This window comes from Astatotilapia calliptera, chromosome 16 (genome assembly GCF_964374335.1).
Source record: "Astatotilapia calliptera chromosome 16, fAstCal68.1, whole genome shotgun sequence".
Classification (NCBI taxonomy): Eukaryota; Metazoa; Chordata; class Actinopteri; order Cichliformes; family Cichlidae; genus Astatotilapia; species Astatotilapia calliptera.
In genome coordinates this window covers 9,522,062-9,540,087 of record NC_137437.1, presented here as the reverse complement: position 1 = coordinate 9,540,087, position 18,026 = coordinate 9,522,062, and the positions used below count along the sequence as shown (strand labels likewise).

At 41.4% G+C, this 18,026-nt stretch overlaps 1 protein-coding gene across 18 annotated transcripts in view; it reads left to right on the top strand.

The window, feature by feature from the left end:
* caska (calcium/calmodulin-dependent serine protein kinase a) overlaps positions 1-18,026 on the top strand; it is a 166,250-nt gene that overhangs the window by 42,179 nt on the left and 106,045 nt on the right. For all 18 annotated transcript variants that reach the window (XM_026144194.2, XM_026144191.2, XM_080290968.1 and 15 more), the window contains exon 2: positions 16,860-16,972. In XM_026144194.2, the coding sequence (XP_025999979.2) occupies positions 16,860-16,972 (113 nt within the window). The remainder of the gene's footprint in view (positions 1-16,859; positions 16,973-18,026) is intronic.

Genomic DNA, 18,026 nt, shown 5'->3' with positions numbered 1-18,026 from the left:
GGATGGGTCGGGTGTGTCCTTCGTGGCCCAACCTATCCCAGAATTCATAGTTAGCTAGTTAGTTTTAATATTACTCTTATTATTCTTTCTGGGTCACAAAATAAACGTTTAACATATTTTCAGGCGAGAATGTAGCTGTGTAAACCTCAAATATCTGCTCTGTTTATCAAGACACCACATATTTTCAAAAGTGCTCCAACGTTTTCTGAGACGTCTGTTACCCACTAGCTCGATAGGTAGCCGGGATTCAAGGCTCACTAGAGCCGTGAGAACACCGGACTCCCAACAAATCGTTTACGAACCCACAGCCGTCTTTCACTACTCAGGTTAAACATGATAAATAAGTCACTTAGATAACTTAAAAATGTTATTGTTTGGCTTTTTTCAGTATTTTATTTGTTCCTGAGTAAATCGGTTGGCTGAGATTAAAGTTATAGTTTTTACACAGCTGAATAAACGTCAAGCAGACAGCTGATTATCAGAAGTGTGAGATGCTGGAGAATATACTGCGGTGTCCTGTTATATTTTAGATAGCAAGGGACAGACGGCTGAGTTTATTAAACTCCAATGAAACAATCTGCAAATTTCATTAAAATTTAATAAACTATCATCTTGTCTTTATTTTTAGTTAGCACATACCTGAAACACTTAAAGCTGTATACTAATGATAGTTATATAAGAGCAGATGCATGCTGGTGCAATAAGCTGTACATTTTACGTCCAATGGATGCATGATCTGATTAGTCGACTAATTGCAAAAATAATCGGTGACTAGTCGACTATCAAAATAATCGTTTGTGGCAGCCCTAGCTGGAGTATAAACCTGCTCTGCATTTAGGACCGCGACTTCCCCAAGTCACCTTTGAAATTACAGGCAGAAAATCAGAGAACCCGAAGATGTAATGGCGAAGGAGCCGTTTTCCTCTCCTGCATCTGGGTGCGTCTTTGTGCCGACTCGGTAAGAATTCTAATGTTTCCATCCCTTCCCGTTTCCGTTCATTCGATCTGTCATTTTCTCTGTGATCCCACATTAACACATCAGAGCTGAGAGCTGACTGACACTGTGCACAGGAAGCAAATCAGACTTAGCATTTTGCATTAGCTGTGCATCACAGTGGCAGCCTGAACTCTCGTAACCACTGTAAATAAAACTCTTTGGCACTCTCAGCAGGGCCTTGTTTTCTGCTCTGAACTTTGAAGCAGCTTTAGGCAGACACTCGCAGAATCCAAAACAGAGCAAATGAAATATATTACACCTTAAAATGTACTTACTGTCCTTAAATACATTTCTCTCATGAAAACGGTTGTGTAAATGATCCCAGCCATACAGAAGCCTTTGACGTCAATTGTAGCTGCAGCTGATACTGCAAAATCAAAGTCGAGAGCATTAGAATGACTACCAAGTGAATTAACAAGAGTGAAAAGGAGTCTTAATGAAATGGCTGGGTTGGCATGTAAGTGAGAGTTGTAAAGGAGCAGATGAATCGAGTAGATGCTGAAGCACAACGGCTGCTCTTGGGGAAAAAGATTTAGACTTGCAGCATTTTGTTCCTCTGATATTTTTCTTTTTTGCCAAGAATAAAACCCAATGGTCTCTCTCGCACAAGTTGGGTTTGTTTTCATCTCTGCCCCCTGTGCCTGTGCGCAGTTCTCCGTATAATGTAGTCTTGTCATTTGTTGATACAACTCGGGAGCACTTTGGTTTGATTTGGCAGCTCTTCCTGTTATTATTCTCCTTGTCAGTGTTTCTCTCACTTGCATCTTTTCTTTGCACTTTCAAACCAAAAATCTGAGGAAGACGTGAATCAAGGTTACATTTTGAGAGGACCTGGATGTCATTTGGTCTGTGAGCTCAAACAGCTCTGAGCCATTTTTGTATTTGTACGTTAGTTGTACGTACATTATCTGGTAATAACCCTAACTAGAATTTGTGATTAGTGTTTTAGACCAGTAAATGTGCAAAAGTTGTCTGGAAAATAGCAATTGTTTATATCATTGCACACCAAACTACAGTTTCCATTTTCATCCATCTGCCAGTGGCTGGAATCATACCCAGATATAAAAGGTTCTCTCCAGATGTAGTTAACCTGCACCGTAGTGTACACCATACTTTCCACACCTGCATCACCATGATGACACACTAATAAATAAAGGGTTTAGAATAAACGGCAATTGTTTTTGGCTTCCTGACAATGCATTACAATAACCAGTAATCTGCAAAAGTGTCAGTTCCTAATCATGTTTATAGTTCTTATTGCAGTATTTTATTTTATTTTTCAGTTTCCCAAAGGGGCAAAAAATATTGTACTAAAATTGCTGACACTATGAAGAGTCAGCTGATTGTTGTTTAATAACTTTGTCATCAGTTTATTAAATATGCTAATGTTTACATGTGAATATTTTCTAGATTATTGGCACTTAGAGTACATTTTTCCCCACATACAAATTTCAGGGCTGAAAAATACACATGTCCTTTTATGAAAGAAAGATGGAAATCAGATGGGAGTTGTAGAAATGGATCCAGCACCTGGAGAATTAACAAAATACAGCTCCCTGATATCAGGAATATTCATAACTGATACGGAGCACTGCTAGAATAAACATGATCGAGTCCAGGCTGCATTCACTTGTACCTTTTTCTACAGCAAAGCCCCGTACATTCACCAACTATCATTACATCACACATCAGAAAACACACTGAAATATTACGTCATTGTTGTGGGGAATGTTCCTTGGCCTCTTACCTCAAATGCAATTTATCTAAGCCCAGTGGCCTGCTACTACTCCTGGCACTGCATGAGTACATCGAGCACACAAGTATATCACACCCTCTGACTAGCCTCTCTGAGAGGGGGTCTTCAGGAAAGCCTGTCACCTGTGCTGGTGTGTGTGTGTGTGTGTGTGTGTGTGTGTGTGTGTGTGTGTGTGTGTGTGTGTGTGTGTGTGTGTGTGTGGACTGTGAGTGAGCATTCAGGTGCTGGCATGTCCAGGCTTCTGCCTAGTCCTCATGGGAGGCTAAATAAGCTGCCCAGCTCTACTTCCTTACATACCCACTCTGACACAGACAGGAGGGAGAGATGACAGCAGGAGTACAGTTAGAGGAAGATGTGGATGTATAGGTGCAATTTCTTGATTTCTTTCTTTTTTTTTTCTTTTTTTTTTAAACCTTTTTTCCCCTCTTTTCATTCCCTTCCTGTCACGCTCCATCTGGCTACACTTTCCTCTAACTGCTGCACTCCTCACTCTCTGTTGTTCTTCTGCACACTTTGCCATTTCCCTGTGTCTGTACTCTGGAGCTCCTGGGTGGATGCTAGGAAATAAAATTTAATTGAATTTGTAGTGATGCTGAATCCACTTGAAGTGATCGTCGGCAGCACACAGCAGTACTCACTTGTTGCATTATTGGTAGCTACTCCAACATGGAGACCATGGACACCCAGCTATGATCAGAGACGCAGTTGTGCTGTGAGTTGCTGTGTGTATGCGTGCGTGCGTGTGTGTGTGCGTGCATGCGTGCGTCAGAACATATTCAGCAAAGCTTTGATTTTCAACAACTGTTCATTAGCGTTCTTGTCTCACTCAGCTGCTCATGCCTAGCGGAAGTCTGCATCCTATTCAGCTTAAACCATCAGCGATATCAGGGTGGATAATTATTTTGTGCAAGGCAGAGCAACCTACATTTTTACAGCTGCATCATGGGAGTCAACTGAATACGATGTCAAGAAACACTTGAACCGTCCCTCCTCTGTCAACATACACAGAGAAATTCAGTGTCGCCTCATAACAGGAAAAAAAGAGAAGCGTAACCATTCTTTAGAACTTTTTGGGCAGTGCAGACAGTGTGGACCAGCATGGGTATGCATGGGTCAGCTTTGCAGGCATGTCATCATGTTGGAGATCAAAGCATTTCAGAAGCGTGCTATTTCATATGACTGCCCTCTGTCTTTGTTTCCACAGCTTCCCATCACAGTGAGGCACCATGTCATCTTAGAGCTAACATTGAACATTTAACCACATTGCTTTAGCCAGCTAGTCGTTAGCTAGGGAATTTAAACAAATCATCTGTCCCTAGTTGGCCGCTGCACAGGTGCCTTACAAAGCTATAATTGAACTGTAGTCAGGACACCAGTGTGCTTATATCACAGGTGATGAACTAAGCATGTTTTATTTTGGATTTTAAAAAAAGTCCATCTTAGTTAACTTGGTTAAGCTGTAACTAGGCAGAGGAGCTGGTAATAAGGTCTTAAAATAAGAGGCAAAGTCATTAGAGCAGTGGCTTCCCACCTGCACGCTCTTTATTGTATCATGATGCTTTCTTCAGGATGTGAGGCAGATTAGGAGGGAACAGGGGGAAGGAACTCTTTCAATAAGATGGCTTATCTGTGTCATTTTAACATAAAGTGCTTAAAATGCTGAAGAAAAGTTATCTTAAGAGGCCTTAAAGGCACATCAGACTTCTGCTCCCATTCATCAGGCTCTCTCTCTGTTTCTCTTTATCATATCACCAGTGAAATGAAATCATCATGCTGGGCAGGAGGGGCGGTGGGGAGGATTCTTTGAAGTGGGGTTGTATGAGGTACTTAACATAGTCAGTGTGTTGCCTACAGTTGATGGTGCCCCCAATTTGGAGGAGCAGACAGTAGGAGCAGCAGGGAAGCTAAGAAATGTGGCGCCATAGATGGGGTCAGTAGCAAAATGAATTCTAGCCATATTTAAAAAGAGGCCCAGTTGTACAGTGCAATGAGAATACTTTCACCAGTTTACCCTGTGATCAGAGAGGCCGTTACATCCATCTGTGACGTCTGCAAAGCCACCAGACTTCACTGGCATTTTACTACAGCAAATCCATGAGCTTCTAGACTGCTTCTGCTAGTTCGTGGTCTAATACAGCATATATAGATATAATGGCTTTAATCCGCATTGGAAATTCCAGTCTGAAGGCCGTAAGGGTAAAATTGAAATGTTATAAATGTAGAGTACTCTCGCACTGTGTAGATTTATTTATTTATTTATTTATTTTTAATATTTTGCAGACATTCTGCTTTTTATAAACCAAGTAGGCAGTTGTTGCTGGTGTTGAAATATCAAGGGTACCTGCATGATTTTCTGCCATTGTATCAGACTTGCCATCACACGTCAACTTTTTTGGAGAAGACCTGCGACTGGCCAAAATCTTCTTTCCCCAACTAGATTTACTAATGCCTAAAAACAGAGTGTAGAGGAGGAGGTGCAGGAATCCAATTTCCTCTCTGATTGCTTGATTTAGAATATGCTGAAAGGTTAGAATCAACTTTTTGCACAGTCATGCCAGATCATTAATCTTCATAAGGTTCATGGTAAAGCACTACAGTGGAGGATATGTCTGAAAATGTGCAATGTAATACCCTCCTTTAAACAATTTTGTGACTCGAGTAAATAAACTTGCTCATTAGCACTGTAGTGTTTCTAATATTCCCTAAACCAATCCCCAAGCCCACAGTCACCTATACAGTATAACAGACAGAGCACGAGCCGGCAAATATTATGTGCTAACTCCTGTGTGAGATATAGGTCAGTGGTTATTCTGTAAATAATTATTCTTCACTGCTTTTGAGAGGCTTGTCCCTAACAACTGAAGAGAAATCATTACCATCCCGATTATTCACACATAATCTGTCGTTGCATCCGCCCTAAGGTTATACCTTTTTCTCTCGGGATATTTGCATTCCGCAGCTTTCTTGTTTTCTTTGTTTTTGTACCTCCCTTGCTTTGGGAGAGGTGGAGACTTGTATTTTTTTCTTTCTTTTAATGTTTGCTGTGCCTCTGCTTTGTTCACCTTAAACTGCAGACTCAGGAGTTTTCTCACAACACACCACCAGTGCCTCTGTTCTACGTCCCCATTGTACTTAGCTGCATTAGTGTCTCATGTACGCTGTTTTTGCTCCAATTTTTTTTATCGCTTTACCATAACTTCTTTTTATCAGGATCAAATGCCCCAGCGGCAGCTGAGTGAAGGCTGTCTGAAACCTTGCTAGCGGCAGCTGAAGCATCTGACTGGCTAAGCTGTCAATTACATGCTGTTTAACAATTCCCCCAGCATCAAGGGGGACCACTCTTTGGTTTTCCAGGATGGAACGACTGGGGAGAATAATTGGATGGCCAGTCAATCTGGTTTCTCATAGCTTGGCATCAGATTCCTTGGAGAATAATTTCTCATGACCATCTTGCCTTTCAGCTAACACGGTCTTCATCTCATTTATCTGTTGACCAGCCTTTTTTGTAAAAACATGGTAACTAACAGGAAAACAAATCTTCAAAGAACAGATAAAAGTAGAGGCCCTAATCACCAGACATCCCACAATACAATATTATCATGATATGGAACTGAAAATCATGTGAAATCAATTCTTTTTTTCTTTTTCTTTTTTCTTTTTTTTTTTTTGCTGCTAAGTGAGATTGTCAAGCATACCAACACACACGTCACTAAAATCTGCCATAAATGTTTCCAGTCAGTCAGAAATTCACATCACATTCGCGCTCATCAACCTTCCTGTTCTTCAGAAATTTAACCAGAATGCAACCAGCTAGCAGCCAAGTGAGTCGAGCCCCCTCGACTTGGGCTTATTGACAGCCTCATTCAGACTGATGGCAACATGTTAGCAAGTTCTCTTTATAAATTACACCGCAATTATGTACAGACCTTTGACAGGCTCTCTGAGAGTGATTGCAGTCAGTCTGAGTCAGAAGCTTTGCCTCCTATCAGACAAAGTGAGCCCTCTTGTTTATAGTATTCCCAGACTGTTTTAATTTACTTAAAAAATATGAAATGATTTAGATTTGGTATCCCTGTATCGATACAATATCACCATGCAAAATATCATGATACTATGCTATATACTGATAATTGCTGATTTAATTGCTGTTAAAAGGTTCAGTATAAATATTGAGTAGTATCCCTGCTGCCGAGCCCAGACAATAAAGGGGTTAATCCTTCATACCGTGGTCCCTGTGGCCTGGATAGACATTGCAGCAACGCTGTGAGTTGTCATTTACAATAAGTTTTTAATTTCAAGTTTCTAAGTTTGAAATTACCGTAAATTTTTTATGAAGAAAAATTTACTTTCAAAAAAGCAATCAGAACTAATGAGACAAAGCCATTGGGCTTACATGCTGAATTATCTGATGGAAACTATCCTGAACCCTAAAAGAGGGTCAACAAAGGGATTTGACAGAGAAGCAAGAGAATACCAGGTTCAAACAGAAAGACAGATATGAGTGCCAAAAATGGATTAGTGGCTGTCACACGGCAGACTTTGCAAAAACATTATTGCTTTCCCATTTCCACGTTTCCCACAGAAATGGAGAAAGTACTTCACACAGTTTCTTAGATAAACTGATAATGGAGCAATAGTAGTTGCTAATCAGTTCCTCATCCCCTCATTGGACTCAAATTCCACTGTCTTGAACTGTGGGTAATGAGATGGTGGTCCCTGGTCTGTTCTACAGAGTCAATGAGCTTCAGTTAGCAGCACATGACCCAGTTTACGAACTGCAGCAGGTCCTGTATGGAGTGGTTCTTTAGCTTTAGTCGGCAGCTCCACTTTCACTGTGCACATACAAGGTGAACAACATTAGGTGACTTCAAGTCACTGCAGGTGAAATGAGGACTGGCAACGAGAAGTGGGCAGGGCCTTGACATAAACTTTTCTCAACCTCCAGGCAAAAGTGAAGAATACCACCGAGATTTGACCGGGTAGAAAATCCATTTGGTTACCTCAACGACTGGAGCCTGGAATGTTTGCAAGCAGTCGGCCATCAGCTGCAAAGCCTCATGCGACGAGCGAATCATTTCTAGTATGGACGCAGACCATAGTGTCCAACCTGTCAGTACTGAATCGCAACTGAGCAGTTTTTCCTTCCCACTGTCACCAAGCGCTACTCATCGGTCTGTGGGTTTTGGAAGTTTACCTCACATGCCTTCAGGCAACTGCTGTTGTGAATCAACGCTGTATAAATACAACTGATTTGAATTACTTTCAAAGTTTTTGTTTTGTTTTCTGCTACTTTGCATTTGCCTGCAGAATGACCAGCATATGATTGTTCCATGCAGGCCTCAGCTGTAGGTCACAGCGTGCGTCACAGTTTCCAATCCAAAAAACCCCCCACTGAGTGCGTTACTTTATAGTCATCATCACTGGCAGGCCTTTAACAGTACATGGGATTTCTCAGACACATGCCTGCGTCTTTGTGTGCCACTCCCTCTCACTTATCTCTCTGACTTGCCCCTCTCCCGCGGCTCTGTGGGAGGTGTAAACATGCTAATGACATTCATTTACTGTCGATTCTCTTTAATGTTTCCCCCAGGCTGACGTTTCATTATGGCTCCTGATAACATGAAGTCAGATCCAGTCCTAAGCTTTTCAGTTCCTCTTCATTCTCCTCAGATCAGGCTTTTGTGCGAATAAGGATGTGATTCTATACCTTTGCAGGAATACACAGGCTGGTTCTACTTTGTCTGACGATGGCATTATTTAGCTGTATTCACATTATTTGTGCTGATTTTTGGGAAACAGATCAGTCAGCTGAAACATGAATCGACACGCTAGAAGTGGCAGGCTAATCTAATAACGCGAGAGAATGTGACTGTCATCTCCAGCTGAGAAGAGCAGCCCAGTTTAAAGCAGCTTAGTGCTACTTCCTCTTTTGCTGCTTCCAGTGACCTGCCTGACTGACATGCACACATGCCAGGTTAGAGTTGGGTGTAAGTGATGCCGTAAACTTGTGTGTGTTGTAAAGCTGGTGACACTTACAGAATAAGACACAGGGTGATTGATGCACTATATGAAGTCGGGGCAGAGTACAAATCACCTTTTATTACAGTAACACACACACAAAGATGCAGATGGATGGTGTGCAATATAGGGCACCCTATCTTTTTGATGTTGCAGTAAATTTTCCATGGTTACCCTGAGTTGGATTGCAGTGAATGTTTCTCTGTTCCAAGGCTTTCCCCCCTCATCCTCTCACTCAGTCAGTTATTGTATGAGCAGAGTAAGACTCCGGGCTACCTGTGAGGTCAGCTGAAGTGCAGGGATTAAAGGTCGGGAGCTGTTGTACAGTCATTAAGTGCTTATGGCTGTGAACTGTGGGACTAAAGGTCACACATGTTTGGAGCCAATTCCCTTTGCTCGCCCCCGCATCTAGTTAACCCACTTTCTCTTTCACTTTAGCTCATGTGCTACAGCTCTATTTGAACACAGTTGGGCAACCTTACACAGTGAATTTAACCCCGATAAGCTTTGGATTTGTTGGCTAAGCTTTCTTTTACAGTATAAAGGCAAATTTTCCCAGAGAACTGCACCTCACTGGATATTTTCCTTTTTGGTCTGTTCTTTGTAAACCCTTCAGATGGCTATGTAGGAAAACCCCAGTAGTTAAGCACTTTTTGAAAACTCAACCCTGCCCGTCTGGCATCAACAACCACGCTATGTTTAAAGTCACTTAAATCAGCCTTATTCTTCATTTTTATGCCTTTGAAGCAGGTCGTGTTGATCTCTTATGCTCAAATGCAGTGAATTACTGCCATGTGATCGCCTGCTTAGATATTTGTGTTAATGAGCAATTGAACAATTAGTTTTCCTGGTTTTCTTTTTTACTGTGTAACTTTTTGTGTTTGTCTGGCTGGTGATTCTCATCCTCATCTGTAGCTGCTGACTGTCATCAGGAGGCAGTGTTCAAAATGTGTTGAACAACTGGTAACTTATTTTTTTAAGCTTTGGATTGTTCTGATCAGCTTGTGGTAAAGTGAAACCAACAATAAATGTTTTCCCATTTCAGTCTGTTTTGTTTTTTTTTGTTGTTGTTTTTGTTCGTGCTCACTCCCCTCTCCTGTTCTGCCATTTTTTGAGCCAATAAGCATTTCACCTACTCAGTGTCATTACGTCATGCCTGTGTTCGAATACAATGCAATGCAAAAATCCTACGTTAAGCTAATTGTTTTCAAATTAGATTTTAAACTTGAACTATTCTGGGGTTTTTTGTTTTTTACAATTCTCTAACATACACACAGTTAAAATGAGGGTTATATGAAACATTGCCAAAGTTTGAAATATTGGGGTCAGTGTATGTACAAGTATTCCCTGTGAGCCAAGCTAAATACACTGTTTCAGATTTTTTTCCTTCATACTCTTGAGTGTATGTACAGACAGACGACGCCCCTATTACGGTTATCCAGACACTCGGGTGTGACAGTGAGCTGTGGACCTACTGTCCAAACCTTTTAATGAGGGGCATCCAATCAGAAGACAGCTGATTTAAAGAAAGGGGAAAGGAAGCTAAAAGGCTTGTTGTAAACAGAAGCTGCATTAAGACCCAGAATAACATAAACAATAATCATTTTTAACTGTGAATCATGCAGTGCTACTCTGGTGGAGTCCAAGATAAATACACAGAGCTGGGTGTCAGCATAATGACATTGATTTATTTTTGAACGTGGTTCTTATAGCATCTGTTTTTACTGGCTTAGTCCCATAACAAAAATAAATGGCTCTGCCAAAGCTTTGCATACGTAGTTGCTCATCTTTTAAAAGGTAAGAGTTACATTTTCAGCTGCAGTAATCATCACTATAATCTGATAAGTGGGTAAACAACATGTTGTGACCCTGAGGAACCCACTATGTGTAAATACTAATTGATAATGAGATGATGAATCATAAATGCAGGGAAAACCAAAACAACATATTGCTGTAATTACATTTGAGTGACCTTGTTGAACCTGTCCTCCATATATTCTAGTGTACTGGTATCTAATGGGACTTCATGTAAAGCATGTTTCAGTAAATACTTTACTGAAAACGCTGTGTTACAAATGAATAAAGGTGGCATCCTCACCCTCTCACTTTTCCTCTCCTCTTCCTGTCCATGCTTCTCTTCTTTCTGTCTCGACACCACCTCCCCCCTTCGCTCTCATCCTCTTCCTGTTATTTCAATGAGGGTGGTTAAAGTGCAGGAATCATCAGAATAGCCCATGTGCAGCTGACTTCTGTTCAGAGCCATAATGCCTGACACTGCGTGCAGCTGAGCCCCATTCAGAGCCAGAATGTCTCCTCCATGTGCAGTTTGACTTCTTCCAAGACACCCTGTTCCGCCACTTCAGCCGTCTGTAGTTCAAAGCCAATGGATGAGCTATGTCTATATATGTGGAACTCTTTATTTGAAACTGTGTTCATGTTTAATATGAATATCTACCAGTAGTAGTACACATGAGAGTAGTTAAGTCATTCAAAGGTGAATTTCACACTTCAGAGATATCAGCTGTTCCACCAAAGTGAACCTGCGACATAAACATGGGGTAGAGTGAGGGCCTGATGGTCATGTAGTCACATAGTTATTAGAATGGCAGCTGTCCCACAGTCACCTACTGTGAACATGGTGTGGAGGCACATGGAAATGGAGCATAGTCACATTGCACACATGTCAGGATTGGCAGAAAGGGAACAGTAGCTTTAAAGTAAAAAGTAGTGACTTTTGCCAACTGGATCGTGAGCCCTGCACCTGAATGCATCATTTATAGACACCAGTGGAGGATACAAGCTGCTGCTTATAATTAAATAGACCTCCAGAGCTAACAGGCTAAGCGCAAGTACATTACGTCTCCTGCTGTGGCACTTCTGGGTAACGTTCAGATTCGTCCTATCATGAGTCTCAATTTTAAACCCAAAGCAAGTACACGGCTGAAAGGCTGAAGCCAATCACTGAAAATGTTCAAGTCTTTAAACGTCAATCCCTAATTACTGTTTAATTTTCTGTCAGCTGACTAATGGTTGAATGTACAGCTAATTTCAGCTGTAATTGTGAAGTGATGATATTAAATGAATTCTCAGAGTGGACTGCATTTGACAAAACTGTCTGCAGCTTAGTTGTGATAAAACATGAAGATGCTCCTGCACTGTTTTTGAGCTCTGCTTGCGTCTGATGAAGTGTATATTTGAGCAAAGCAGGGCATGACACAAACAGCTGGAGTTGATGAAAGAGATGAAATGATTAGAACGTGATGGCTGAAGATCAGGGTCACTTCCTTGTGTTTTCCTGGTCCTCTTGGGACGTTTTTCCCAGTTCATGTTATTTTTATATTTCCTCAAGTGAGCTTTTTTCTTTTCTTTCTTTTTTTCTTTTTCTTTTTTTTTTTTAAAATCACATGACGTCCCATCTCACCACCTCCTCCCGTGTTCTCGCTTGTTTTTGTCCCGGCTCCTCTGGGGCCTCTCGTTCGTGGCTGTGTAGAGCGCAGCCTTGAGCGAGTCTTGACATTTGAGGCGCTGCTTGCAGAGGCGGGTGGGGCAGAGGTGAAGTGACTGGACTGTGGCGCGGGGGGACGATAAGGCAGACGAGGAGATCCCAGCTGCATTACTAATGAATTGTCTTTTTTTTTTGGACTTGGTGCACCTGGTCCAACAAAGTTGAAACTCAAATGCAGTGTGCCAAACTTCCAGAAATGGAGGAATTCATTGTTTGCGAGCTGTTGTTAGCTTTTAGTTGGAAAGGTAGATTTCCCCACAGAGCCAGTCAGTTCCTTTCAGTCCAAAAAGCTTTAGAAAAAAGCTGGAAGAAAGCCATCATCTTATGTGTCATTCTGTCCTCTCTTTCAGTACACCCTGTACGCTGACAGTTAGGAAAGCAGTGAACAGTTTTTATATTAAATAATTAGACTGACACTTTGCTTCTTTAGGGCGAACAGGCTAATCACAAATGGTGCATCTTTCTAATTAAAACTATCAGTCATCAGCAGATAAGTGAATATAGTGATGGGCAAACACATGGATTTTAACAAGTGAATGTGGAATTTACCACCTCGCACCTCGTGTGTCTTGCTTAATTGCATTTAGAAGCTCCCTATAAAATAAATGACTATCATGGGATGTTGAAGGGAAAAAGAAACTGAGGAATGTTTCTGTTCACTAAACCTGGTGGTGTGTGTGTGTGTGTGTGTGTGTGTGTGTGTGTGTGTGTGTGTGTGTGAGCATGCTGCATGCGTGCACCGAGCATATAAACATTGTACAATCATTCAGGTCAAAGCGGCGGTTTATTCAGCAACACTGCTCATGGTGTTTATTTCAGTCTCAGTTTGATCTATGTTTACACCGCTTGCGTGCACAGAAATGGAAGTGTGTGTGTGTGTGTGTGTGTGTGTGTGTGTGTGTGTGTGTGTGTGTGTGTGTCTGCATGTTTGGGCGCCGTGCCGTCCTACCTCACCCTTCTGACGCTAAGCTGCTTTAGCTTGATCACCATCTGTTCAGCCAGTCTGTGTTTGTGCACAGAGACTCACACTCTTCTTCACCCACTTGTGTGAACACACACAAACACATACACACAGACAGAAAAACTGGAGCAGCACCGCTTGCGTTCAGACCTTAGCCAGCCGCCCCGGTGGTGCCTGCTGCAGAGACAGCGTGTTGTTTAGCTGTGAAATGGGAGTTTTCACATTACTGCTGAGGCTGTGCTGAGTGCAATTTGCTGTGGGATGTGTAATTCACAGAAGGCTGCTGCAGGTAGTGAGAGTCATACTGGAGGGTAGCAGTGTCGCTAGTTAAAAGCTGCTCTTCTAGTGAACCCAGCTGACTATTGCATTTCCCAGTTCACCCACAGGACAGTGTGGAAAAGATCAAAAGCCACAAAAACATGCGGTGGTGCTCAGCAGTGAGCTGTCATTTTTATCCAGTCAACTTCAGACTGGCTCTCAAGCCATGTTTTGTTTTTTGTTTACTTATAGTTTTTTTTTTTTTTAATATGTGGATCGTCTTTACATGTGCTTTCAAAGTAGCTTGAGTTGGGGGTATTGTAACCAAGGCAACAGATGGAAGATGACAATTTTTCAAAATCTCTATTCTAAAGTTGGGTATTAATATTCAAGCAGGTTTTAAGAAAAATGGCGTTCGGTATGGCTGATTCATTATGACAGCATTGTTGATCATAGTTATTATACTCAGTATTGCAATCTCAGTTATTTAATATGACAAAATCAGGCCTATTCCTACATTACTGGGGATATCCTGCAACCTTAGATGCAACTGAAACAAGAAGACATCTGAGAGCTCCGTGAAGGCAGCTCACTCTCTGGGCAGGATTCACTTTCAAGGAAATCATTTAGTATTTTGTAAATTTTCATGCATGTCAAATATCTACTTAGATTACAGAAGTACAGGATTAGAGAAACCTTCTGAAGGTTTAAGTGATGGATAATAAGTATGATCTGTAAATAACTGGATGAATAACTTCATTTTATTATTTAATATTATACTGCAGTATATTTCTAACTAGGCAGCTCATTTTCTTTCTTTAACGATAGAAAACATTGTGAGGTCAACCTGAAAGAAAGACAGATTTGAAATGTAAAAGTGAGGTCAGAGGTCAGATCTGTCATGATATTTAGATGCAAACTATAATGTGATGTTTAGAGTCCCCATATACCAGTATCAATTCATAAATGCTTTTAAGTGTAGCTTGAAAGATGAGACATTTCATGAAAGTTTGACCTTATTTGACCTTGAAGAAGAGGTCAAAGGTCCAAAGTAAGCAATATTTAGAATCCCCATATATCATCCGCTATATTCCCCTATATATGACACCTATATGGTGTCAGTATAAACAATGGCATCAAGTAACATAGTTTTAAATAGCTCTGTATAGTATTATCACTTTGAGATTCATATCAATCTACTGACCTTGAAGGAGAGGTCCAATGATACTTAAAATCCACTCTATATACCTACAAAGATTTATTGTAAGGAAAACAACAGTTATTTGATGATGTTTGTATGTTTATTTATTTTTTGCTTTTAATGAGAAATGCCAGATTTAGACTATTTACCAGCTGCAGAAATTCTTCTAAACGAGAGAGGGAAAAAAAGTTTTGAGTAAAAACATGTTTTATTCTGATTTAGTTCCACAGTGAAGACAAAAGGGGACAATTTGCATGTAGAAGGAATCACAGTTGGTAGTTTTTTGTTTTTTAAATCCCAATTCTCATCAGATAGGAGAAGAAATATATTTGCATACCTCCACTAATAAAGGAGGTGTGCGCAGAACACTCACCTCCGTCATTTTGCTGCAAAACCTGATGGAAGATCAGCATAATTCATGCTGCTTCTCACTCTCTGTGTGGTTATACGTACATACACATATGATTACATCACAGTCTAAAAGTCCAGTTCATTACTTCTCATCCTCCATCTCCTTTAAATACCACCTTACTAACAGCAGTCAGTGGACCTCGACTGTGTGCTCCTGTTAAACTTGGTGCATCTGGGGACAGTTTTCAGGGGTAATCAGACAGAAAGAACGTGGATGGGACTATGCTCCACCATGACTATTCTTATACATTCTTACTCATTGCTTCATGTGTTTGAATCTGCCTCCACTCTCCGCTGCTAAACCTTATGCTGTCAACACGTTCGCTTTTTAATCACACATCGATACACATTATTCTTCAGTGTCCGGGTCACTTCAAACCTATTACCCAGGCGCTGTGAGTGCACCTGCAGCCAGGCGCTGTATTTAGCCGGTGTCCTGCTGCTGTAGTGCACTGTAACCCTGACCTGCTGGCTTGTTAAATCTGAACCATCGGTGGTAGACCTGTGTTTATCCCAGTGACTGAATCGGATGATGCACACGCTCTGCAGGAGGGATGATTCATGGTGTGGACCTCAGCGATGAGAGCCATAGTCCAGCTGTGGCTTAATTGCATGTACTGATATTCTGCTGCACTCAGTACACTCCCCTGGGGTTACTATTTCAACACTATTTTATTTCTTTTGTGTTTTAAAAACAAAAAAAACCCCATCCTTTGTTAAGTCTTTGAGCTTGTCATCACATAATTTTGTAACAGTTCACTAGCAGAAAATTGATGTGACACAATAGAGGCATGGGCTTAATGGAGCCTTCTTTCCCCTTAATGCAGCTGGCATGAAAATTTTTAAATTAATCATGCATCAAATGACTGTTTGTATATAATGTGGTCACTCACGGTAATGAACACAGAGATTCATCACATGACTCTGAAGCCCCCCCTCTCTGGAGTATTCAGCTCTTCACTTTGCTGGTTTTGGTTTTACATCCCGTGTTTTCAGTTGCACAGTAACAACAACTGCAGTTTTCTGCACTCACTTAAAAAAGCTATCTTTGTCTCCTGGGCACAGCATAAAGTAAGTATTTAGTATCTACAGAGCAGACATTGCCCTCTAGAGTTGCTGGAATCCAAAACAAGGTTTACTTCAGCACAGAGTGCCAGCTCTGGATCTTTGTTGGTAGCCTGCAGGTGCATCACTGTGCTCTGGAGAGCCATATGTATGTGGCATCTTTAGCTCAGCCTCAGACGAAGAGGAGCTGTATTTGTAAAGGAAGTTCCTTGTAGATAAAGTGAAACTGTTTGTCCACTGCAGCCGTTCTCTCTGCTTCTCATGCATGCTTTTTGTTGCAAGCCCCACTGTTATTCTGTTTTCTGACAAACTCAGCTTTTTAATAAATCTCCATTAGAGACGTGCACAATATCTGGTTGTCAGGCTGCAGAATGGTGCTACTTTTCCAAAGACTGTACACAAGTGGCTGCATGTAGGTTGACAGCCCACAGTCCCCTTTTCTTTGTAGCCAAACACAAGCTCAGGGCCACAACTTCCACCTAAGTTTTAAGTGTGTTACATAGTCGGGAATCGAAAATGTGATGTGGCGACAGCCCTGCCGTGCACGCTGAAAAGTGACACTGCTCATTGCAGCAGTGTTTGAAATACGAAGCTTATTTCTGCTGCCACCATGTGCCAGTTTTTGTTCGCTTAATGGATTTTTGTTAACAAGCCACGTGTTCCCTTTTTTCTCCATGTGTTCTTCAGGGGTCCCTTCAGTGTGGTGAGGAGATGCATCAACAGAGAGACGGGGCAGCAGTTTGCTGTCAAAATCGTGGATGTGGCCCAGTTCACCTCCAGCCCTGGTCTCAGCACAGAGGGTAAGAGATCACTTTTCTGTCATCCCATTAGTCACTCTCTGCTGTTTGGGCTTGTTCCTCAGTATAGCTGGAGGTAAGTGCTTTTATTTGCCTTGCTTTGTTAAATACTGAAAGTTGATGCAGAGGAGAGGTCAGATGCTCGCCCTTGTTTGCGTGTGTGAGTTTTTTTTGTTTGTTTGTTTGTTTGTTTTGTTTCAAACAAATCCTCTGAGCACACTTGCTCTTCTAAACACTGCCCTACTTTTCATTCACTTGGTTGCTCACAGCCACACCAGGGAGATTCCCAGTTCAGTCATAGTCGTCTGATGTTGTCTTTGGGCTTTTACCGCTGAAGCAGTTAATTACTGAGCCATTCTGAGGGCACCTTGAGAGTGATTGTTCAGGAACGACGTGTGCTGTCTCCACTGTTCACTGCCTTTAGCTTTGATTTTAGTGAAACTTTCCAAATCAAATGAAACACGATTTTCATACCATTGACCATATTTTTAGCTCACACTGGATTTGTGGATTCAGATGGTAAATTTATAGTTCATGTGACTGTTAAAGTAACAAAAATGTTTTTAAAAAAAGCATTATTTGCATCATTGGCATATTTATTACTTTAATGTGTTGATGTAGTGTGGCTCCAGTCCAGGAAATTCTAAAGTCTAAACAAAACATGCAGGTCTTATCGGATATCTCCCGCAGGCTGAAGGAGAGGTGGAGGGAAGGGCTGAGAGAACAAGAGAGGAGGAGAGATTGAATTAAAGATATTTGTAGGGTGGAGTTGAGGTGATAAGAAAGAAACTATTAGGTGAACTGAGAAAGGAGAGATGGTAGAAAGAGAATCCAGTGTGTGTGTGTGTGTGTGTGTGTGTGTGTGTGTGTGTGTGTGTGTGTGTGTGTGTGTGTGTGTGTGTGTGTGTGTGTGTGTGTGTGTGTGTGTGTGTGTGTGTGTGTGTGTGTGTATTTGGAAAGGAATAAAGAGACCTGCTCTCTTCCATGATGTTTGCTTATGAAGGTGCTGGATGGAACAACACTATTTAGCCTATTAAGAGACAAGCAGACAAAGAGA